Here is a 26,024-nt window from a genome sequence, read left to right on the forward strand (position 1 = left end):
ACCAGCTTATGTTTAAAAAAAATGTAAGGTTTAAGAACTCTGGCTAATATTGTTAAATGAGAAAAAAAAAACATTTCAACAAGACATTTCTTACTTCTCAAAGTAACATATGGATTAAAGTATCATTTTGGTATCTGCATTGAAAATCAAGTATTATGTCGTTGTTATGCTCCACTAGGATCCCAAAACTTAAAATAATACAGCCCTACTGTCTTTTGCAGTGAAAAGGGCTAAGGCACACATAGTAGAGCCCAGAAGAACCTCTACCAGCAAAGCACACTGAATATTATACCCAGTTCTGCCAATGCAGAAACTGCAGAGACTGAGATAATAAAATAGATTGAAAGAGAGGGAGGGTGAAGAAAAGGGCAAGAAGAGAGGAAAACACTTGTCAGAGATGACGAAGACACCTTATCATTGAAGTGACACTTTGACTGTTCCTGCGCTCGCCTGCAATGTCAAGTTCGATTGGGACTCCAGCCATCACATGCCTTCCAGTTATTTACGTTATAGATTTATAGAAATCATATACAAAATAGAAATTAACCTTGAGAAAGAAACGAGTTGTTTAACATCAATTTGGACCAGCAACCTCAGCCTGGAGCGAAGAGCTTCGATCACAACTTGACTCAGTCTGAAAATGTTTGATGTCAAAGGAAAGATCTGAGGTCTTGTGGATTACTCTACCTTATTTCAGCCAACAGCCACATGCATTTAGCTCAACCTGTGTATAAGTAAATCGAGTCAAAATTAATTCACAAAAGGTACGAGATTACTCCTGACAGCAGCTTTGTCTCTGTCTGTGCTGCTTTGGCACAACGGGAGAAAAAGCCAAACACATTTAGCATTTAATAAGAAAAAAAGGAGAAAATCTTGTTTTTCCGGTTGCAAGCTTACCTTAAAATAGCATTGTGCCTAAGTGCTAATATAGCTCTGAATGTGTAAAATAATCGAATCAACACTTACTGTGAGAATAGACAGCATTTCAGTTTATCACAAGTATAATTTTATCTTAATGTTTTCTTGTTAAAAAGAGGGGCCAATGTACCATGTGTGAGAGGGAATAACAATTTAACAAAAACTTGCAATAATGCTCCTCTCTTCTTGAGAGTGAAGCCATGTTAAGAAAGAAAGCTCTTAACGGAGCCATTGATTCCTCTATACCAGTAATTCAATTAGTACATAAACCTGTGAGCCAACTGTATTGACTGAATTTAGGCGAGAAGTGATGCCCCAATGAAATAATAATGCCGCCAACTTATAATGCAGACATTCCTAGCTCTGTGCCAAATTGAAATAGAGATTTTGTGTGGTCCTTGTACACAGTTCCAATTAAGTCTGAATCCAAAGCCTTCTGTGGCTGATCCTCAAAAGCACAACTGCCAGAGTAAGACACATGCAGTATTCCACATATGCCATCGAGCCGCGTTGCACCATTCGTATGAGCCCTGTTAATGACCACATGCATGGCAGAGAATGAATAATAATGGAAGAAGTCCTAGAAATAAGAGACATAAGCACAATATTAACCTGTGTTCGCTGGCAATTGAAGTACAGGGAATAGCTGAGTGGAAAATGAAGCAATCCATGAAGTAGTAGCAAGCAATGACTTAAATTTGCTGTAAAAATCAACAACACAGTTAAAGCGAGGTAATTTGGATAAAAAAAGGCCTCCAGAAATTAAAAAAAGCGAATGGTATTAGAAGTGTGCATAAAATGGATTTAATTAGACACTCGTAAAAGAGAAAAAAAAAGATGTATGTGATTACCGGTGTACCTACTGGGAGCCACAAAGAGTCAGCTTCATGGTATTTGTAGCCGGGAGAAGTGTTTTTAAAGGTCTGGGCTGGGACCAATTCAGAGCCATGCAAAGATTAAAATAAGCCTAAAATGTATGTTTGCCAATATTTTCCAAGTCTCTGTTATGTAATGTGGTGTGAATAAAATACTTAATTAGATTTACCTAGATCAAAAACAGTAAAGGAAAATGTGTTGAAAGCATGGCTTCCCTGAGAAAGGAAGAAAACAGTGACCCAGGGTAGAGACCAGAGTCCTCTAGTGTCAGATCTATAAACTGAACTGTGATTAACTGAAGGAAACAGAGAACCTGGGCATGCAGAGAGCAGGGATATGCTCCTCTCGCCTCCTTGGTATTTCCTTTCTGTCCTACTACTAGGCTTATATAGCACCAAATGCCTTGGGGGTCTTGGCAGTGCACACACGTGTGTGAGCATGTGCAGCCGGTTTACCATGTGCTGCCCACTGATGCCGAGGGCAGACATGGAGACCAGGCAGCATCCTGGGCAGGGCCGTGGCTAATCAGGAGAGGATGCCCCATTAACGCTCCCCGGAGCTAAAAGGCTGGTAGTCACAGCCCACTTCTGTCATAAAGGGAGAGAAATGGGCCGGAAATGTGTTGACGAACTGGCACAAGCTTATCTAACCCTGGCATGTGTGCAGGCTGAGTAAAAATACAGATGATGTGAAAGAACTGGCAGCTAATATGCTGTTGAGTGTGGCTGCTGACTAAATTGGTGTCAGTATAATGATAATATTAAGGAAAAGATGAGAGGGAGAGCTGGCAGCCCTCATTGATATAGGTTGTGGGAAGAAAGATTAGACACTCTACAGTTCAAAATAGTACAAGGTAGCCATAAAGTAGTGGTGATTAGAATATTTATTTTTCTCTTGAAATACAGCAAAATTAATCTTAGCGAGTGTGTTTCTAATTTTGTGGATGCTCATATCTCTGGGCTGGCTGGAGTGAAATAAATAACCTCACCAAAGTAAACTCCTGACTGACAGGAGCTTTCCCCTTGACACCATTAAAATCTACTGGAAGCCTCTCTACCTAGCTTAATGAGATGACAGACGAGGCTGAGCTTCTTCTCTCGCATCTTCCCAAAACTGCTGCAGGAAAGAAAATGAGCCGCAGAATCATTACACCATGAAACACAGCTAGACTGTAAAGAATACAGTTAAGAAGTGTGTATTGAGAAAGAGAGAAAGGAAAAGAGGAGGGAGAAGATGAGGTCTGATCCTAAGTGGTAGCTGCTCTGAACGCAGCATCCAGCGGGAGAATTGAGTGCAGATCTTGACCCTACAGCAATCCCATTACACTGCCTAATTGGATAGGGTGTCTGCACTGCAGTGATAGAATTAGAGCACTAAAGTATACAGGGTGGGGATGAGGGCAGCCCTTTGGACCTCCATTTCTGACTCTGTTTGGTTTACAGACAGTTAAAGCCATTGCAAAGAAATATCCTATGGAGAAAACAGCTCCAATGAAACAATAAATAACAAAAGGTACAAGGCAGGTAGATGACTTTACTGTGCGTCCGAGATGCACTGTCAACAGTTTGATTCCACAGCAACTGTTTTCCCATCTTGGTGTCTTATCAAGAAAGGGATAGAAAAGAGAATCCGCTCTCAGCCGAGCAAGACAGTAAAAGAGCCGCAGCTCCATTAGAACAGACATATTAGAGTGGCTATATCATGAATAATCGGTTAATTTTAATGATATTACATGCCTATTTTCTGCAACAGTAGCACACCATATAATCCTAATTCGTTTTCAAAAATCTTAGAAAAAGCTTTCAGGAGAAAATAAATGCCTCCTTGTGGGAAAGAGTAAAGCCCAAAATTAAAATGGTGAGCCTTAGTGGAGAATATTCTCCATCTCTGTGAACCTTTTGACAGTTCTTACCCTCTATTCTTCCATAACACGTAAACAAGGTGTATTTCCCAGCTGTTAATACAGCAGCCTTTAAACCCCTGGAGTTTCTATAGTAGACTTGTAAGCACACAAGGGAACATCAGCCAGGGATCCATAGAATTATAAATGATGTGCAGAAAATAGAGAAGCAATAGTTCTTTAATGTGCTCATTTCAATTGGACTCGCACGTGTGGAGGGACTTACTTCACTAAATCCTTGATATCTGTCATGGCCAACAACAAAGAAATAATAATGAAAAATCAAATGGCTGCGTATGACAATGACAGGGAGGACCGTGTAGAGGTTGGGGACTTTGATAAAATAAGTGCTATAACTCAGCATATACATACATGCACACGCTCTCACAGCGAGGTTGAGTCTGACAGGATGATGGCTGACAGTTTGGGTAACAAACATGAAGAGGAAGGAGACTTTTTCTGTTTTTTTGTTTGTTTGTTTTTTTGGTCCAAAACTAAAAAACAGTCTGGCCATGCTCCAGAATGCAGACTCATTAAAACTGTAGCTGTAATCTTGTAAAGTGATGACCCATGATAAAAGGGACTCACAGTTTCAGACAACAACCTATACAGTAGTTGAAGAGGCACTTCAGAGTAAAATCTATTGTTAAGCATTTCCTCTTGCTCGTTAAAAATAGTTAGATATAGAAAGGGATCTAGTGATCTGTGTTAACAAGTTATGTCATACAACATTACCCTCTTGCGTTAACCTCAACCCAAGCATGCAGCTAAAAATATTCACAAGGGTTTACAACAACATCAGCTAAATGAACCATAAAATTATTTTATTGTTGGACAAACGGAACGGAAATGATGTGAACAATCACGGAGTGAATAGCACCGGTCTGAAATGGCAGTTATTATTTCATATAGACTGTAAATCTTATTATTATATACTGTACACTGCCACTGGTATGATGCATATATGTATACAATGCAGCTTTAGTCCAGCCTGTGTACAACTCATATGGCACTAGCATGTTATATCTAAATATATATGTCACTGTCTCTGAGCAAGAGAAAAAAATTCCATATCTTGCTGCCTCGGAGGCGGCTGTGATTATTTAACTATTCATAGAACTGAATCCAAAGCATGATTCATTGTGGCTGTCTTTTACGCCTGCCAGAAGATTAGGAGGGACAATCTGGCCCCTGTGACGCCGCATTATTCTAGACAGTGAAATACTAGAGACAGCTGTGTCACTCCACTGTGGAGCAAACACAAAGGCCGAGCCTTTAGGGCAGTACAGGCTGAGTATGGTTATTACTGTCACACGGCCACTGAGCACTGCGGGGCTCCACAGGTGGCATGTGAGATGAAAAAAGACACTAGAAAAAAACTAACAATAATCAACACATCAACTGTCGTGTCGCACAGGTAGGGGATGTGACATTCAAATGACTCGTGGGGAAAATTGTGTTGCAATGTGCTTCAAGGAACTGCTCAGAAACCTGTCTGACTGCCTAACTTCAGGATGTGTAGCAAAAAGTTTTACCTATTCTACAAACGTAATGAGATTCTTTTATGATCCAGCATTTACTGTATTACTGGTTTCAGGGCTGAATGAGTCTCAATACTCTTGTGTTTGTGCTTGTTGCACTACTGTTGCAATGCTGCTCCGTACTTCCGAAAAACAGCACTGATTCCTCACTAATGGAGCTTAGCATAGGTTTAGCCATGAATCCTTTCTAATGTTACTCACTCATTCTTATCCACCTCACTCTCCCTCTCCCCCTATCAGCTGATTAGGGGTGTTTCGTCTTTTAGTAAAACCAACCAGATTTAGCCACAATCTCTATCAGCCAATCACATCATTGCTGTCAATATATAAATGTTCTCCTCTGTGTTGCTGTCAGCTCTCATTTCAGCGTGAATCGTCCTCCTCCCCATTCACCTCCAGCTCATAATTTCCAATGCCCAGGTCAGAGCTCACCAGAGCTCGCTCTCTCTTCTCATTCATCCAGATCTCAGCATCCTCTTCATTCATCACCATCACCACCACCAGTGTCTAGACTCCATCAGGGGTATCCTACAATACTCATGGCTTCTCGAACCCCTTTGAAATATGATGACCTCACGATGGGGTCTAATCGCCAAAAACTTTTCTCATTCATCATTTTATTGTGCACAGATCAATAAATAATTGTTCACTCAAATTGAGGTATTTCCTGATTGAAATGATGTCAAGTGGATGCAGAATAGGACAGCTTACGTTATGGCAGTAAAGTCACAAAATTGGAAGTTGAAGTCAAGTCTTAAGTGTCACTGAGGTGACGTCTGAGTTGCATCTAGACGGTCGACGAGTCGAGTTCTTACTACTCACGTTTCTTAGTACTCACGTGCCTGGGTAATCAGCTTGAGTTTAAAGCTACACTAATCAAATTTCTATATTAGCAATGAATCAAATGACTGTGTAATGTGACAGGGGTTACTCATTAACCACTATTACCGGACTCTCTAGTTTCCCTCAGTTCTATGGAGCATTTTAGCATAGTTCAGCTCAATGTTTTAGTTTTTACGGTCTGTTTCAGTTTTACCAATCTCATCAACATTGATTACAGCTACAAAAAGCAGCTGTTTTCATTTATAAAGTCACTGTGGGTTACTTGCCGAACAGAAAACAGCAGACAGACATGAACATAGTGGAGCATTTAGCAGCTAAAGAGCCAGATATTTCCCATGGGAGTTGGTGGAGACACATTGGACTTAGCAGCTGAAATCAATTCTTGCTTAAAAGCATGATTATGTAATTCATGAAAGGAGAAATAACACAATATTTATCTTACAATTGAAAAGTTATAAAAAAGCTATAAAATGCTTTTATACACTCAGGGATTTTGCTGCTACAACCCTATGGATAACCTGACATGCCAGAACCATCTGAGAAGCTGTTATTGAAAACTGTTTGGAAAACAGACACACACCTAAACCACGCCTGAAGCTGCCAGTAGCTCCTCACTGGAAGCTGATTGGTTTGGTCCGCTGCTGTTCGGACTCAGACGCATTAACTTGAAGCCTAATAAGATGGATTTCCGTTTAATATTTGATCAGATGCTTGACAGATACATATATCAGCATTCAGGGTGATGCTCAAAAGGATGCAAATTGATGTATCAAGTTCAAGTGCAAGTCTGAGTTCAAGTTACATTCAACTTCACTCGGTCCCCAAATGTTTTGAGACCCCGGACACGTTCCTTCATTAATGTAGAGCACACCAACACACCATCCTCCCCCGAGCTTTAATATCTCCAAGTCCCCACCTGCCTACCATAGCAACTGAGCCATCACTCAGCACCTCAAATCATTGCCTTGTCAGTTAACAAGTTCTGGAATGAGCCTTCCTCAAACAGACAAATGTGGGGCCATCAGCGCAGCCCAGATGCCAATTCCTTTTATCAACTTTTAGAATGGGAGTGCTTAGTTGTCGCTACAGGGTTCCTGCAGCATGCCAGCCAGCCTGATATCATAAAATCAGATCCAATCTGATGGTCGCAGCATTATAACTCTCAGAAGGCATGTATATACATATATATATATATATTCTTTTTTTACAACCTAAAAGTATTCCAGAGCTACAAGAGAGATGCAACACAAGGAAAATACACATTTTGAATACATTTGCATACCTAAAAACTCTTCGCATTCCGCACGCCTCCAAAGCAATTACATTCAGAAAGATGGAAACTGTGTGCATGCTTTTGTGATTGTAGTCATCTGTAGTCAATCGTCTGTTTCCAGACATTATCAGTTTTGAAGGCTCCTGATGCCATGCAGAAGTCTTGGCAGTGTGCATGTTTTCTTCTTGTAATGACAGATCACAGTTCTCTTAATTGGGTAACATAATTTCACTTCATTTCTGCACAAACTGTTTCCAACTGTCCTCATTTGCAGACTAAATTTGAAGTATGCAATTCCTCTGATGAACACACTACAGCCTGAATGTAACAGAAGAACTGACATCAAATAAATCATTTAAAGACAGCGATTCAAGATACTGAGATGGTTAACATAACCCCATAATCTACAAGAAAGGACAAGTGAATTCATTTTTAATTCTTCTGCTGCCTTCAAACACACCCTGAATACATTTAGGTAAATACAGTTACCAAGATTGACGCAGGAAGGAATGATTTCAAGCTGTTATAATGACAACCTGCCATTCCCAAATAGCATCGGAATAATGTGATAATGAGCATTCAATTTGCTTGAGGAAGTCATCCTGCTGCTACAACAACCAACATGATAGTGTTGCAGGGATATCTACCTTAACGATGCTTTCTTGCATTTCAATGTGTGTGTGTGTGTGTGTGTGTGTGTGTGTGTGTGTGACAACAGAGTAAGCCTATAGGGATAGGGATGCTGTCTTCATCATCACTTGAAGTAAACCCTCAGGCCACATGTGTGTGGATCTGTCTCTCTCTCTTTCTGTGTGTGTGTGTGTGTGTGTGTGTGTGTGTGTGTGTGTGTGTGTGTGTGTGTGTGTGTGTTAGCCTTGGCCCAGATGTGCTTAACATCTAAACAACGGGACCATTTGCATTTAGAGCATTCTTAATCTCCCACTGTAAACGTCAGCCTCTGGTATATATGCACAAATGTTACATAGCTTGGTTCATTTCCATGTGCTGCTTGAAAGCAGTGACAGTAATAATCAGCTGCTATTCAAATACATTCACTGGACAGGACAACCTACAGAGCATAATTATGACTCCTGTTAGATTTGCAGCACCTATGCATTTAAGGCTAACTGCAGTATACATAATAATAATAAAAAAAACAATCAATAAATCAATCCTGCATGATCTTCTGAGACCGAAAACCAAAATCCAGCAGGTCAATACCACATAAGAAGCAAATAAAGCAGTGTGGGATCACAGAGGTGGGGTCGAGATGGATTTTCAGAAAATGATGAGTTTTTAACTTCTTCACAACGCTGGCAAACCTCATTCTTGTGAAGTGTATTGGTCTTGGGCTTAATTTCAACAAGAAATGGATGATTTTGGAAAATCATCTGAAGACATGAGAGGCTATTCATCAATTTGCATTTTTCTGCAAGGCTTAGCCTACCTTATTGCTCTTTAATGGCAGCAACGCACACCTAATGATGCAACATGCTGATCAGAATATTAATAGGGACTATACTTAGTTTGATCCCTGTCAGAAGCCTTTAAGCCTGGCCAGCAGCTATCAGATGTGGGTGCGAGATGAAAAGTGTAAGCCCTAGCGGTAGCGTACACCGACTGCATGGAAAGGTGACAAAAAGGAAGATCGTTAGAGATAACTTACCCCGAGAATGACAGTGTCTTCTCCTTGAAATATTGGGATGAACTTATCTCCGCGGATAATTTCGGACTTGTTCAGAGGACGAAATCGACACAAAACCTTGATATTGCATTCTGCGTTAGCATCAGCCATTGTGGGGAGAGAGAAAAAATAGTGGACGTGCTTCCAAAAGATAAAAATGTCCTTATCTAAATTAAAGATAAAATACTCCCTGTGCAACCTTTTCCCGTAAACCACCTGGACGCAGGCTGAAACCACCGGCTAAACCCACAGGCAAAGCGAGACTGGCAGGCGAAGCATTTGGAAGAATGGTCAACTACGAGTTTTGGGAGAGACTAGCCTATATTCTAATTCATTAAAGAAATGTAAATCAAAAGCAAAAAAAACAACCTGTTTGAGAGAGTTTCTTGTATTAAATGCTCTCTAACCAAACTCGGGTGCAGTTGAGCGGTGGAGAACAGATAGAGAGTTGTAAATGGGGAGTATATTCCAAACTGGTCCGGTCGGCAGCGTCTGGATACGCTTGCATCACTGTCATCCCTGCTCTCTCACTGGGGGCGGGGCGTGTTAAAGTAGCGACTCAAATCCTTTCTCATCAGCACCACTGAGCAGAGGGACCAAGGAGCAGGGAGAGGAGCTCCAACTCTCCCTCTTATTCACGCAACCGCAACTACAGTGGCCTCGACAGAAAAGTTCACTTTCACTTTTAACCATTCAGGTGGAGCAATTTGCACAAAAATGGTGCTACATTCTCTGTACCCAGTTGTTTTTGAGGAGAGCATCTCTTTTTTTCTAGGTCTGCACCAGACTGGTCGTCATGGCAATCCTGGTTTGCATGACAAGCTGAGTAGTCATTTTTGGCCAGAGCTTACTTCATTGATGTAGCCTAGCACTGTGCTTCCATCAAGTTGGAAGACTTGAGAGAGAGTCAGATTACAATAAAGAATGGTCGAAGTTGAAGCAGCTAAAATATCCTGACTTTGAGTCCCTATGTAGCCTAGTTGACACCAGACCCTTCTCAGTTGTAACTCGTCAGGGTTTTCCCAGGCTAGTCCCATGTGGTCAAGCCCCAAAAACGTTGGATAGGCCTACATTTCCCAAAGTGCTACTCAATTGTATTGATTTATACCATCTCTGTCTAGTAGCCTACATGTTATTTGCCATTGTGCACTGGATGACAAACCCATAAGCGGCTGTGAGTCTTTTGCTGTAGATCGGGCCTACAGATGAAGCTTAGTCATCTAGGCCAATCATGTAGTTGGTTGACACCAAGGGTGCCACTTTATACTATATATTTAGTAGCCAGATGTGAAATAATGAGTGTGACAGGTGATAATTAAGGTGGTAATTATAAGACTTTTCTTTATATGTGATATGAAAAGCCAATCCCTGAACTGTGCCATTTTGCTTGTAATAGCCTACTGTGATAATGAATCATAAACATATATTTCCTATTTAGCTTATAACATGTTTTTATAGTATGTGACATAGGAAACAGAATACTATAATGAAACATTTAATAGTTTTTAAGTGAGTGCATTTTTTTAATCAGACAGTGTTTTCAAAATTTGGAAAAAAAATTACATTCAATAGCCTATAGGCCTAATTGTTACTTCTCCTCAAATATCGCCTCCAAAACGCCCACTTTATGTGCCGTGGTAAATAAAAAAGTAGGTAGGCCTACGTACATTGTAGCACAAATGATTTTTTAATTCAAACAAGAAACATACAGCAGTATCTTATCATACTTTTATATATCCTTATTCATTTGCGCATTTACTGTAATAGCCTACTTAACAACCAATTTAGATAAGGGGGATCATTGTTTCTGACAGAGTGAAACATCTTCTCAATCGACTGTCTTTGTGCCGTTGATTGAGTTGTTTCCTCGTAGCTTTAGCGCCACCGTGTGACGACTCTGCAGCAATTGAACAACTTTTTGTCATTTTCTTTTTAAAATAAAGACAGAATCGTGGTGTTCTTGAAGCAAATTAGTTGTTAAATATTCTGAGTTCGACAGCAAATACTGTATTTAATGGATAAATCCAATAAAACGCTGCTAAACAACACAAAGGGTTAGCTCGTATTGGTCAAACTGTGCGCATGCGTAAATACACTCGACTTTCTTGGGAGTGTTTGTTTTGTTGGTTTTGGTAGGCCGTTGAATTCTTTCCCATCGTTGTAGCGAACACATCACCGCCCCTTCGCCTGCGCCTGCATGAAACCCAACGTACACGCTGTCATATCAAGCAAGTGACTACATCAGCCTGGAAGCCTCCACCGGCTGAGAGACTGCTGGCTCATCTGTCGTTAGCTTTTGTTACAATTTAATTCGGTTCATCGATCATTTACACGTTTAAAGCAACTGTTATTATTTTCTAGCGTGATTTGTTGGTCTCGTCTTTGCTTCCCGCTGACAATGGCTGATCCTAAATACGCAAACTTGCCAGGAATTGTAAGTGGCCAATGCTAGCAGACAGGTTAGCTAGCTAGATTGCTAACTGTAGCTCCAATCTCCGACAATTAACGTTAAGTTAGCTAACATTCCTACTGTTTACGCTGTCGTCTACTTATAGTTTGCTATTACTATACAACTAGCGTTAATAATTGTAGATTCTTAGTTGCTAAGTTTTCAGTTAATGTTGAATTCTTGTAATATAGAGCAATGGCTAGCAAATACGTGTTGAATGGGCCGGGGCGTTGGCCAGGCTGTTGACCAGGCTAATCACAATAAACGGGATATCTGATAAGTTGATATATTGTTTACCTCATTACTTTATTAGGCCTTTAATGAGCCGGACGTGTACGAAACCGGTGACCTTCCAGAAGATGACCAGGCTCAGTTTGAGTCGGTAAGTTGACATTTTGTAGTCAATACTGTCAGTTTGCAGACCGCAATATCCGGTTCGCTGCATTTTAAGATAACAGGTGTTTACACTTTATATAGTCTCGCATTGCCAGACTTTATATAACGGAGAAAGTACTGATTTCTTCATTGTGATAAGTGTGCAATATCCCTGCCACGATGAAACACCTAACCACGCAATTACTTGGTTTACTGTGAAATAATCTGTTACTGCATTTGTGCTGTCCCTACTACCTGGGTAAGGCAAATAAATGTTATCCACGAAAAGTTGTAAGATGACACCTATGACCACCTCTTTCCTTTATTTATGCTTAATACATAATTTCACATTTCAATGCAAAGCATATGTTTCTAAAATAAATAAATATATATATATATATATATATATATATTCATATTTCATTGAAAATGCCAAGATTCCCTTTTTTTAGGTTACTGTTTAACTTGTCTTACATATTATAAATAATAGTAGGCTATATCTGTTCATTTATACATGTAGAGAAGTCAGTAAGGGAAGACAACTTTAAAATGGATGAAAATGTATTTAATTATCTATTAAAATGTAAGGGAACACAATATACTGTTTATAACTGTGTCATGAATATGGTCTTGTGACTCTTAGAAATGTCTGTTCTCACTGCCATCCAACTGTAACATTGGGCAGAGTTATAGTGGCATTGCTAGAGTATGCTTTGTAAGCAGTGGGATGCTGGTCTGACATTGCTTTTAAACATGTCTAAACAGTTTACTGACCGGCTGAGTGAATCCTAATTGGCAGTATCCCTTCTATGTTTCCACATTCGTTCTTCTCATACCCTTGCCCTTGTTTTGACTCTTCCCCACCCCTCCTGGGACCCTAGTTTGTACAAGTAAGACTGGCTCCATTTTACTCTGTGAGCTTAATGCCATGCTTTATATGCATGTTTTTTTAATCTCATATCCATTTTTCCTAGCTCTTTTGATTGGGATAAAATGAAAAATAAATCAATGGAGTGACTCTTTTTGTGCTCTTTAATTAATCAATTTTTGTTTTGAAGTGCAAGAAATCAATTCTTTTCCTCCTATGTGTGTTGCTCATTTTAACTCTTTCAAGCAAATGATGATGATGATGGGTCATCAGAAGCACTTTAGAAAAGTTTAGAAAAGTGTGTGTATTTGTTGGAGAAATTTCCTCATGTTCTAACAGTTGCTTCCTGCCTAAACACACTATTTTGACTAACTGGACATTTTAAAGTCCCCTATACACTGTGTGATAACACATTGAAGGTTCATTGCATGTCAGGCTTGGATATAAAGGATATAATACAATTTGTGCTGGACTGTACGTTATCAAATTTGAGACTGTCTGATGAATCCCTGATGAATCCTAGCATTGATGAAAAATGCAATCAGAAACATGCATTAACTTGCGCAATCTAGCTGCTCCGCTCTTGTGTTTTGAAAATGCAGCCAAACGAAAAACCATATTTGGCAGTGATGCTGGCACTTCTATGTTCCACAAACTCATTTTACCTGCTTTTGTGGTTTATGCCTATTACTTTATTCAAGTATGTTGTGTTGACCAGTGTATTCTACATAATTTCATCTAGGTATGCATTGGATTGGTATCTACAGTACACTGACCTTACTTAATAATACGTACCTTATTAAGTGGTCTACCTTGAGATGTTTTATACAGTCACAGCAGGCAGCAAGCTCACCTTTTGGATTCAATTGGATCACTCTATCCCTAGTTTTATGCCATATTCCGACTGGTTGTTTTGTAGATGTTGGTCTTAGCAGATGTCATATTGAGAATTTGGTCCCAAATTTTGCACACTGTCAGACCTTAGACAAAGACTCTCTTTGGTCACCAATGCTCTAAATCGGCCATCGGTGGACATGTCTTACAGTGTGATCTGAGACTTCCATCTTGGATTGATGACCGCAGATATCATTACGTTTGTCTGGGACAGCGTATAGGGGCCTTAACTTGCATATACTTTATTAACAGCTTTGGTTTAGTCTAGCAAATCAATTTAGGAAGAACAGCATCTTATTAAGAAATAACCCGCCCCAATGAATGATTTAGGATAGATTGCAATTTCTGTAACGGAATGCATTTTAGGGATTTTAGGCCTTTTTAAGTTTCTTGACTTCTTTTAAGCACCCTTAAACCACCCGTTTCCCTTCATTCTGAGAACACCAACCCCCTGCACACATAGAATAATGTTGTTGTGAGACCTACAATGCCCTCCAAGAGAGCATATGGTCACACTGCATTATAAAGTGCAATATGGTATCAAAGGAGAAAGTAACTTGTTGGTGTTAATGGACCATCTTACCACCCTGAATCGGGAAGGAGAGAAAGAACTGGAGACATCATAAGCAGCAGTCTGTGTCTCCAGGGTGTTTTAGCAGCAACCCTCAGAACACTGCTTTCTTTCTTATCTTTCCCGGACCCTGGCCAACAGTTCCTGTTGTGTGCATGGCATGTGATAACCACATTAATCTGTGTTGTCTCTCTCTCTCTCTCTCTCTCTCTCTCCCCTACTTTTTTCTCTCCCTCTGCTCTTCCGTTACTTTCTCTAACTCTCTTTGGAAACCCAAGGAGCTGGTAAGAGCCGGACTAACTCTCCTCCTCACTCTTCCTCCTCCTCCCTACATCTGTCTCGTGTCTACCTGTCTCGTGTTGTGTGTTTTGTTGGTCTCTTTTTTTTTCTTCTTTTTTTTTCTTTTTTTTTTAATCCAAATCTGTTTTGAGCCCAGACTCATGTCATCTAGCTGTATGTGTCAGTGGTGTTTTAATCTTACCCATAGCCTATAGTTCATCATAATTGATCACTAGGGAAGTTTTGATCAAATGATGCACGCTTTTTTTTGTGCTCCCCAGAATCACTAATCAAAGAACCGTCCTTTAGAAAAGAAAGTGTTAGCGGCTTCCAGCTTTTCATTCACGTAACATTGATTTTTACCATAGTAGACTTATACCACACGAATGACACATTTTTATAAAAGTTAAACCTGTTTAAAGATGGTCTTAAGAGTCTACAATCAGGCCGAGGTAAAGCTATGGCTGTGATATACGTAGCTAATTTTACAAATTGTGTCTCTTGCCTGCTGGTACTCTAAATTATGTTGAAATGATCTGGTTCTGGACTGCCCCAAATTATGGCTGTGAAGCTCTTGATGATTTGATGATTCATGGCTGCAATGGCTTTTAATTTTGTAGGGTATCTAACCTTTGTAAGCAATAACACACTTGTTGACTTGACCACATAATTCACTATTTTTTTTAAATCATATTTTGGGAATGATCAAGCATATAATTTCCTTTTAGATCTCCTGTCAACATATTTCAAGTCTACCTTGGGCTTCGAGACTTTTGGCTCACTGGCTCAGTAAGCCAAGGCTCACTTTTAAGTCTTTGCTGTCTGTTTAGTCTAACATGCTCTTTTAAGATTTAGTTTATGTTCATTTGACTTTATTTGCTGGTATTTCAATGACAGGAGGAGCTCTGCAGTGACAGCGTGGAGAGGATTGTGGTCAACCCCAACGCAGCCTATGACAAGTTCAAAGACAAGCACGTCAACACCAAGGGGCTTGGTCAGTTCTTAGTGGATTATAAATAGAGCTGTGTAATAATAACTGTTAATAATTGTATTTGCTTTATCAGGGAGGTTTCTGAGATTGTTTCCGGTGTCCTCCTGATATACAGTCATAGGTCAGTCTTGTGACCAGTAATCACCACAAAGTATAAAAAACATTACGGTCATCTTTTTAGAATAGCTTTTACAAAATACAATATTTACTTTTAACGGATAAAGACATGTACAAGATAAAGATAAATGACCATTAATTCATGACATACAACAGTAAAAACAACTTTTTGTTGCTGTTGCTTCAAGATGTCCCTCTTCTGTTACAGGTGTAACAAAACGGGTCCACCATTTTGTTGATTTCAAACCCCAAATCTTGTTCTGGTTCAGACTGGGCTTTAAAAAGACAACCAGACTGCTTTTTCGTTCTTTTAAAAAAAAAAAAAAGTTTCTTTCACAACCCATTTGTCTCCTTTTCACAGACTTCTCAGACAGAATCAGTAGAAGCAGAAGAGTGGGCTATGAGTCAGGAGAATTTGAAATCGTGAGTACATTCGGTTCAGCAGAAATGAAATACTTCTTTTAGAAAGTGTTCCATATGAGGGTAACAATACCATTAGGATTTGTATTTCACTTTGTAGGTGCATGTGTTTTCTGATAAAGTCAAGTCTGCTCTCTCTGTACTAGACTCACTTTGTTGTTGTCAAATATTCATACCATTTCTGTGCTCTCATCTTTGTTTAGCTTGGAGAGGGCTGTGGAGTGAAGGAGACGCCCCAGCAGAAGTACCAGCGCCTCGTGAACGAGATCCAGGAACTCACTCAGGAGGTGGATGCCATCCAGGTAAACTTACAGCGAGACGCACACATGCGCTTAAGCACAGCTCTCCCTTGCCAATAGAACGGTACACTGTGATTATCCAGCCTTTATCTTGCTGCCTGCACACAAATTAAGATGCTTTTCACAGAGGGACTTTCCTCCACTCTGCTTCTTGACCACGTCATCATGTATTTATTCCGTGGAGTGCAACCTTTTAGTTTGAATAATTTCAGAGGTGGAATATTGTCCAGTTCTTACTATTGCACTAGACACCTGAGCTTTGTATGGTGTGTGCACCGAAGCCTTAAATTAACCCTGAAAATGAGTTGATTAAAACTAGTGCAAGAAACTGCTTTTTCAGACTTACAAAGACCCCTCAACCCAGAAACTAATTCAACCTTGGGTGTCATTAACTTGCTTACACACAGAGCAGGGTTTGCTGCTCTATGGGTCCAACACCATATTCAACCTGTGAATTGGCCATTTTTGTGATATAATCCGTGGTTTTTAGCTCATGCAGGTCATGTTGGCAACAAGCTGCTTCTCTGCTTATAAAAGACCTCCTTGGAGCAATTGATTTCCTCGTGTGTCCATTCATCAGGGTAAATGTAGTGAATGAAAAAGTCAAATGCTGCATGCATGGGTGAGAAGAACATACTGCAATTTACTTGTAGACCAGATTAACTGAGAAATACGGAAATGCCTGACAACTATAGATCATCATGTCATGAACTGTGCTTTGCTAACGCCGACATTTAAAGTGTAACTACCGCTTTTTTCAACCTGGACCCTATTTTTCTATGTTTTTGTGTATAAAGTGACTGATGGGAACAACAATCTTTGACAGTTCAGTATTAAGCAAGATCGCTGCAATCGGCAGCGGCGAAACAAGCTACAATGTAAGTTAAAAGGGCAATTTTCCAGCTTGTATTTACCTTCATAAAAGTACTCGTTTTGCCACTGACAGGCTCAGATTATTATTCTAAGTGTCTGACAACATTATGGAAAGGATTTCTAAGGAGGTCGACCTTTCTGTTAAAGAGTAAGATCCTTTTTTTAAACAGTAATTTTAGCATCATAAAATACACTTCATTCAACAATCGACAGAAACAAAATAAGACTATGAAAAGCCGTTTTGGGTCGTCTTTCCACTTTTCCAACCATCACAACTCTGGTTTTGGTTGAAATGAACACATAGTTTACCAATTTACATGTAAAAATATGTTTGCTCTATACACGCTAAAAGTATTGCTTTTTTAATTGGGAGTCTGGTGGGTTTAGCGCTAGCGACTTCAGAGCTGTTTCTGGTTAAACAGGAAGGTCTCAAAGAGGTTTTAAAGGTCTATCTCTGAAGGGATCCTTTCCATAATGTTGTCAGACACTTAGAATAATAATCTGAGCCTGTCAGCGGCAAAAACAGCACTTTTGTGAAGGTAAATACAAGCTGGACAAGTTCCCTTTTAACTTACATTGTAGCTTGTTTAGCCATTGCCGACTACAGTGATCTCGCTTAATACTGAACCAATGTCAAAGATTGTTGTTCCCATCAGTCACTTAGACAAAAAAACATAGTAAAATAGGGTTGAAAAAAAACGGTAGTTACCCTTTAAGGAAGAATTCTGATATTTTTCAAGCTAGGTCTCTTATTCTCATAATTGTGGCTGTTTTGACAATGGGTTAAAATAATTTTGCACCCACCACCTCTGTTGTAGAGATTCAGGAAACATGACTCCAGCAAAAGACTGTATATGGGGTAAAGCTGTCCCTTTTTTTTTTTTTTTTAAAGCTTTCCAAACAAAACACATTTCACAGAAATCAAAATCAAACAAAAGTAAACACAGAATTTGCCCTCTTGATTTAGCAATTGTATTTAAGCAAAAAATTACTAGAATATCCCTTCAATTCTGTTTTGTCTAAAATATAATGTCAGAACAAATCCACTTTACGTGTGTAGTGCAAGTGTGCATGTTTACGTAATCCTAGTCCTCGATTTCATCACCCTCTGTATTGTTGTCACTGCTGTGTAGAACTCAGTTACTCAATGATGTCGGTGTCTCTCTGCTTCCAGGCTACCACAAAGGACAGCAATGCAGAGGAGCGCCTGACCCCGGTGGTACTAGCCCAGCAGGCCGCCCAGCTCAAACAACAGCTGGTTTCTGCCCATCTCGACTCGCTGCTGGGACCACACGCACACATCAACCTGGCTGACCCAGATGGAGCGCTGGCCAGGTGAGCTGATGGGGAGGGGGACAAGCATCTGGAATCTGAGACCTGACGCTACAACCTATCAGACCCTGACAGAGTGATGAGGTAGTAGGCAGGGAATGGATAGAAAGAGGGAGAGGAAAAAGGGTAGCTTGAAGATATAGAGGAAATCAACGATAGACGGTTTGAGGGAAGAGCGGGGGAGTGACAATGGCAATGTAGTACAGCTGGTATCAATTGCCCACAGAAACTACCTGGGGAGCACAAGAAGTGATGGACAGATGATTGAGGAAGGGTAATAAAAACTATAGGAGGAGTAGGGATTAACAGAGACAAGCCATAGAGATAATAAAAGCATACTGTGGTGAGATGTCAGACCACAACTCTGAACTGAAGACAGATAGGGAAAGAGACAAAGTGACACAAGTGAAAGAAGGTGAACAAAAAGTGATAAACGGCTCTAAAAAGATCCAAGCTCACCTTGACCTTGTAGTTTACAACAAAGCTTGGTAGCAAGAGAGAGGGGGGCACAGCAACACATGGAGCTGATAATAATATTAAACACATAATCCTTTTGTGTCTCCTTTTTCCTCCTTCCCCCAGGCGTCTGCTCACCCAGCTGGAAGTGGTCAAGGGCAGCCGTGGCAGCGCTGCAGGAGACGGAAAGCCGACGGCATCGGCTAAGGGCCCAGATGGAGTAGTACTCTACGAGCTGCACAGCAGACCAGAGCAGGAAAAATTCAATGAGTCTGCCAAGGTAAAGTGGGAGGGGAGGTGGAGGGAAGCAGAGTCAAGTGTCTGAGATGAATGCACTCAAATGTTGATCTGCTAGACGTGTTTTTGTTTTCATTCTCATGAGAGAAATGTCAGAATATTTGCTGGCAAATAAAGGGGACAAAAGGCAGGAAGGTATGTGCGTGGGAGTTTGTGTGTCCGCGGCTTGTGGGATGATGTTGTCACTGCCAGCCATGTGTTGCCTTGTTCTGTCCCTGTAGATTGCGGAACTGGAGAAGCGTCTAGCTGAGCTGGAGATGGCTGTTGGCTCAGGATCAGACAAGCAGGTACACACACACACACACACACACACACACACACACATCCTCTCTAATGCTTCACACTAATTCTGTTTATCTCCTTCTCTGTTTCACTGTCTCACACCAGTAGACTTGTAATGCTCCTTTACTGTGTAACCATCCACTAAGTAAAACTGAAAGAAAATCTTTCCCTTGATTTATGTGAATTACCGGGGTAGCTTAATTGCTTCTTGTTATAATTTATTTTCCCACCTTGTGTTTATGTTGCAGGGACCTCTGAGTGCTGGCGTACAAGGAGCCAGTTTGATGGTAAGAAGTCAACTACTTGTTTTGGAACACACTGTATGGCGATTGTGCCTGTATTCATAACTCTGTGTATCTGATGTGCAGCCAGAGAACTGGGTCAAACTTCAAAGATGAATGACATCAGTTCCTCCACATTTGTTTGTTGTTGCTGTTCAGCAGTAAGAGCAAGAACACAACAAGTTTTGTGCTCAAGTGTATATATCATTTGTGCGTGTGTGCTTGTTTGAATCAGGCCACCATAGAGCTCCTGCAGGCAAGGGTCAGCGCACTGGACTCCGCTACACTGGATCAAGTGGAGGCCAGACTGCAGGTAACCAAACCACGCACAGCATACAGCACAGGGTTAGGGGGAAATGGATGATTGTAATATAAATGTCAACTACAATTTGATTATATTCTCATTTATACTAGGGATGCACCGAAATGAAAATTCTTGGCCGAAAATGAATAAAATGAAAAACATGGCCGAAGGTCAAAGCCGAATAACCAAACGTGTATTTTTCCGCATTTTCCATTTATTTTGCCAATTTTTTCACCATTGCATAAATTAAATATTCAAAATGTGCTTTTTACTATTTAGTCTTGCTTTTCAAAGAAAAAAATCAATTACTTTAAAAAATGTCAAATTTCCATACGTGTCGCCCACCATGAGAAACTGTCAACTTATGACAGTATTATCATCATTGTAATAAGTGCTTTTTTTCTTTAATGTATCAGAATGCTTCTGAAACGGTATCACTCGCACAAAATGAATAAATTACTCTTTGTCTCTCTCCCATTTAGAGTGTCCTCGGGAAGATGAATGAGATTGCTAAACACAAGGCAGCGATTGAGGACGCTGAGACACAGAACAAGGTTTGTAATCCCTGCACATCCATCAGTGCAAACTTAGTGCTGTAATTATCTCTTATATTATACTTTCACACAAAGTTACAAAGCACTTTAAGAGGGGAAAACTCGCAGGGCTGTCTTTTTTAAAGCGTAACTCTCGCCAAAATGCAACCTAGGGTCTTTTTGTGAATGTACCCGAGTCAAACTTGTTTAAAAGCATATTTAGGACGGAAGCGTCACTTTTAAGATTTACCGTATTCTCGTTTTTTGGTCAAATGGCCTTTTGAATGGGAGTAATAGGGGCACTTTTATGCTAGCCTCAAAATAGCTATTTTTAAAACACTAAGAAGGCTCGACACAACAGGAAACTTTGCTCGAAGTATGACCAGGGTCTCTGCACATGAACTCGAGCATCGAGAACATTGTTTGTGTACACAGTTTACTAAAAAAGGTTTTGAGCAACTCACGTTAGCAGTTGTTGTTTACGCTATCCGCCATTTTCCCAGTCAAAAATAGGCGATCTCCGAATGCGAATGAACGGACTCCATAGGAGGAAATGTCATTCTTATATGAGGCTCCTTTTTCAACTACAAGGTCAATATTGTGTTTCACTAACGACAAAACAACGAATTATCCGTGCATTTATGTGGAACTGAGCTTTTGGAGCTTGCCATCTTTACTCTCCTCCCTCGACTATTTCTGACTGGCTCGATAGACGGCGACCGGAAAAACAACAACTACAGTGAGTTGCTCAAAACCTTTCTTTTTAGTGAACTCTGTGTACACAAACAATGTTCTCAATGTTTGCGTTCATGTGCAGAGACCCTGGTCATACTTCGAGCAAAGTTTCCTGTTGTGTCGAGCCTTCTTAGTGTTTTAAAAATAGCTATTTTGAGGCTAGCATAAAAGTGCCCCTATTACTCCCATTCAAAAGGACATTTGACCGAAAAACGAAAATACGGTACATCTTAAAAGTGGCGCTTCCGTCCTAAATATGCTTTTAAACGAACGTTTGACTCGGGTACATTCACAAAAAGACCCTAGGCTGCATTTTGGCGAGAGTTACGCTTTAACAAACAGCTGGCACAGCCTGTAAGCAGTCAGAGCCAAACATATGTTTTATCACCAGGCTTTCTGATAGTTTGGAAATTTTGAATCAGTAATGAAATAAACTTTCTTTAGGTTTTCATGTTCGATTCAGCTGCGAGATCTGCATGATTTCCAGGCAACATTTTTTGGGTGTCTTCGGCATCGACTGTTCTAAATTGCTGTACGCTTAAAAGGCCAGTAGAGGGCAGGGCATGTTAATTAGATCATCAGTGAATGACAACGGTTATTATGTACCGTGTACATGGTACATTGCTGTTTGATGCTATGACACTGAAATGCACATGTTACCCATGCACTGTACTTGTAAAAGAAATAATTGGAAAAAGTACAAAAGCATGCTGTAATGTGAGATGATGTATAATAAAGTCATTGCACCCACAATAACCTGGCTCTGTCTTCAGCCGTAAAATAGAGTGGGAATTGGAAAAGGGCAAATCTCAAGCCGCATTGCTAGCATTTGGTACCACAGCGCCACAAAGTCAAGTTTGAATGTTGGTATTGCTGTTTATTGTAATAATAAATGCAGGTATCATTTACAGTACAATCATTATTGCATCAGGAAACTAAGGGGAGAGCTGTGAACTTGAGTAAAACAAACGTATATGTTATTTTAGCTGGTGGGTTTTATCGTGGTACTAAATGTGCCTGTATGTGTTTACCTGCCAGGTGTCGCAGCTTTATGACGTGGTGCAGAAGTGGGATGCCGTGTCCACTTCTGTACCTCAGGTGGTGCAGAGGCTTGTCGCTGTCAAGGAGTTGCATGAGCAAGGTAACACACGGGAACGGAAACTTGTTTACAAGGTGGTGGCCCAAGACTTGCTTCTGGCCCTCACATAACTCTCTAAGCCATGAGACAATATTATTTGTTGTCTTTACTCTACCCACTTACAACATACTATCATCTACAATATCATATACGGTGTGGTGGTGTTGAGTAATTGGTTCACGTTGCAAATATTGTAATAATATTGCTCTAGGGGCAGATTTCACCCCAGTAAGGATCATAACAATGAAAACTTTGATAATTTATGTTCTATTCTTATATGTGAGGGGAGAAGAACCTTGATATGACACCCATGAGAGTTCAAGGAGAGGATGTATGTAGGTTAGTGGGGGGGTAGGGGGTGGCATTAAAGATTCAAAATATGTAGAATGTAGCTACAGAACATAACAGGGTGTGAACCCGGATCACGTTTCAAGCCGCATCTGTGCTGGGAAGTAATGCTTGGCCTGACAGATTTGCATTTGCAATGGGAAGGTCTGAGTGTGAGACAAAAGAGGAAAACTAAGCAAAAATGAGATTCAACCGGATAATGGAATTAGCCTAAACCATGCCATTCTATTATAACAAAGGGCAAGAAATCACTGAAAGGCAGACTCAAAATGGTAATAGAATTAGACTAAATCTAGCAATACTGTTAAACACCCCCTCAGGGAGAAAGAGATGCATAATATTATATATCCCATTATCATCTTTTTATTATTTAGCACATGAAAGCAGAACCTTGGCATTAATAGATTATATTGATAATGAATTTGTGAGAGCTTAAAAGGAGGTCATTTATCATCTAGACTCTTTGTACCAATCTGTCACAGTCTGCAGCGAAATGGGTTTAGCGACACTGGTTTTATTTTTCTCTCCTGATCTTTCTTTACCGACGAAGGTAAACGACAAAACTATTCTTACAAGCAGTCATTCATCAGTTTCAGATTACATTTGTCTTTACTCCCCTTCACTTTGGCTGAGGGCAAAGACTCCAAGCATGTTTTTGTAACCACACATTTATAAATTTGGGAACTAATACTACATCTGATTTCTTCTTCTGCCTCCCTCTCTCGTCTCTTGCTTCTCGATTTTTAATTTCATCCAACCCCACCGGCTCGCAGCCATGCAGTTTGGCCAGCTGCTGACCCACCTGGACACCACTCAGCAGATGATCAACAACTCTCTGAAGGACAATAACACTCTGCTAACACAGGTAGGAAGTTAAAGACCCATGGAATCATTGGGACAACATGAATCAATTCTAACACTGCAGGAGTGTGGAACTTAACCTCAACAGCGTTCAATGTTCACACCTCGTGTGAGCTATTACAACCATAGGACCATTGGAATGAATGAGGCCAGTAGAAATGCATGCCCGTCCTACTGGTGGGTCCCACACAAAAGATGTCAAACAATGAATCAATTTCTATCATATTATATGAACGAATCCATCTTTCAAGGTAGAATCACAGTGAAACCTTGTTCTAGCTTCTTGTCTACAGAAGCTTTTTCACAGATTGAAAATGTTGCATTAATTAAAAAATAACTTGCCAAGCTCCACCACTTGGCAATAACCTTGTATGTGGAATGAATGAGTGTAAAAAAAAACCTGTCCTTAAACACAATTTAGGGGGCTCTTACACCCGCATCATTTAGTTCGGTTGAATCGCACTAGAGTTAGTTTTCCCCCTTGGTGCGGTTGGTTTGGGCAGGTGTGGATGCAGCAGTCGCACTCGGATGCGCACCAAGAGCGGTTCAATCAAACTCTGGAGCGGTTTGTTTGCGGTGAGAACGTGGTCCGACCTCGAACCGCACCCACTGTGTACTCCGCAAGTCTGAGCTAAACGGCTCCTGTAGTCAGGTGTTCTTTGTAGCCTGCGATGCGGCAGGACATGCAAACTGTAGCAGCTTGCAATGTTTTCTCTCACAGAAATAGACTGTGGTCACTGGCACCTCCGTGGTCAACATCGCTCGCGAAACAATGTTTGATTATTTAAATATGGAATGAGCTGGTTTGACCACGGAGATGCAAGAAACGTGCAATAGTCCAGAACACAGGACCTTCTTCCTGGATTTACTTTCTTGCTCCCGCCCCAGACACATCTGACCAATAAGCAGAATGAACGTTCTTGCGTTTCTTGTAATGACACATTTTGATACGTTTTAACGATGTCACTGTTTTTGAGAGAATACAATAGCATTTTCAAATGGCTGAAAGATTTAGCATTTAAAATAACTTTTCTGTCGATCAACTCAATAATTCATTATTTGTTTTAACTCCAATATTTAAGTAACCAGTAGGCCTTTAATTTAATTCCCAGACACCAAGGTGAGGTCTTCATTTTTCAGTTTTCTCCGCATTTGTAACCAGGTTCTCCCCCCTTTTATGCTTGTTCTCTGTAACTGCCTCTTCAAATGCTTCAATTTTATTTTATTTTTTTATCTCTAATCAACATCCACTCCCCCCTCACCCCAGGTCCAACAGACAATGAAGGAAAATCTGGTGACTGTAGAAGAGAACTTTGCTACGCTAGATCAGAGGATGAAGAATCTCTCCAAATAAAGGATGGCAGAGTTTGGACCGGTCCAAGAGAAGAGTGTAGAACATGGACAAATATGAGCTGGCTAGAGAGCACAGAGGGCGGAGGGGGGGGGGTTAACTCTGTCCTTTCTATCCATCCCTCTCTTGCTCTCTACTTTGCCTCTGCCTTTTTTCACTAAGTGGAATATTGAAAGAGAAAGTTGGAAAAGAAAGAAAAAAAGGAGACCAAATGTTCTTGTCCACCCTCCTTCCCTGTTCCCTTCTCTTCCATCACATTGATATCAACTGAAAACACATTTTTCCACTCTATACATGCCACTGATTGCAGTCCCCTGTTAAGCTTATTGAGTTTTAGACTGAATTGTTTTTATAATTATTAGTATTAAACATAAGAAATTCTTCCATTTCTTTCGGAACCTCACTCTTACTGGATTTGTACTGTATACTCTGGTCTAATTAAATGGATCACAGTAATGGTGGGTTGATGGATGAGGCACAAAAAAAAAAAAATCAAAGATCTATTGTCTTCTAGTATTGTGCGAGTGTCAGGGTTAAGTCACGGAAGGAATGCTTGTAAATATGCCTGTGTACCTTATTGTTTTCTTCATGCTCAGTCGCTTGTAACTATATTATTATGACTGAGACCGGACACCTTTGTCATTGCCTACAAGTCAACTGTATTGTACATCTGTGGTCATGGAAACAGATCAATAAAACAAAGTGCGATAGGCTTGCCTCCTTTTTATTTCATGAGATGAATATTGTTTTTTTGTTGTTTTTTTAATCGCACCAAATTACTCAACGTATTGGAAAAAGTTAAAGTTTCGTATTAAAGAGCATGTGGACATGTCTTGGCAGATGCCTGAAAAGAAAAAACGATGAATTTAGGGGATGATGCAAGGTTACATACCGACTTTTGATAAAAGGTATGAGCACAAAAACAAGTTCCTGAT

General features: G+C 40.3%; 2 protein-coding genes across 2 annotated transcripts in view; one reads left to right on the top strand and one right to left on the bottom strand.

Moving 5' to 3' along the window:
• The window catches only part of kif5ab (kinesin family member 5A, b), a 62,360-nt gene extending 52,884 nt beyond the window's left edge, over positions 1-9,476 (bottom strand). The window contains 1 exon segment of the mRNA XM_078248892.1: positions 9,018-9,476. Coding sequence (XP_078105018.1) covers positions 9,018-9,146 — 129 coding nt within the window. The 5' untranslated portion in view covers positions 9,147-9,476.
• A 1,776-nt stretch (positions 9,477-11,252) lies between these two features.
• On the top strand, positions 11,253-25,800 carry dctn2 (dynactin 2 (p50)). The gene is made up of 14 exons (XM_078248893.1): positions 11,253-11,469; positions 11,798-11,866; positions 15,369-15,465; positions 15,941-16,002; positions 16,203-16,301; positions 18,346-18,506; positions 19,086-19,239; positions 19,478-19,543; positions 19,787-19,825; positions 20,055-20,132; positions 20,606-20,677; positions 22,430-22,532; positions 23,651-23,742; positions 25,006-25,800. Exons 1-14 carry the CDS (start codon positions 11,434-11,436, stop codon positions 25,090-25,092), a joined length of 1,215 nt encoding a protein of 404 aa, XP_078105019.1. The 5' UTR covers positions 11,253-11,433; the 3' UTR covers positions 25,093-25,800.
• Positions 25,801-26,024: the final 224 nt, after the last annotated feature.

Source organism: Sander vitreus, chromosome 4 (genome assembly GCF_031162955.1).
Source record: "Sander vitreus isolate 19-12246 chromosome 4, sanVit1, whole genome shotgun sequence".
In the NCBI taxonomy this organism is placed as follows: Eukaryota; Metazoa; Chordata; class Actinopteri; order Perciformes; family Percidae; genus Sander; species Sander vitreus.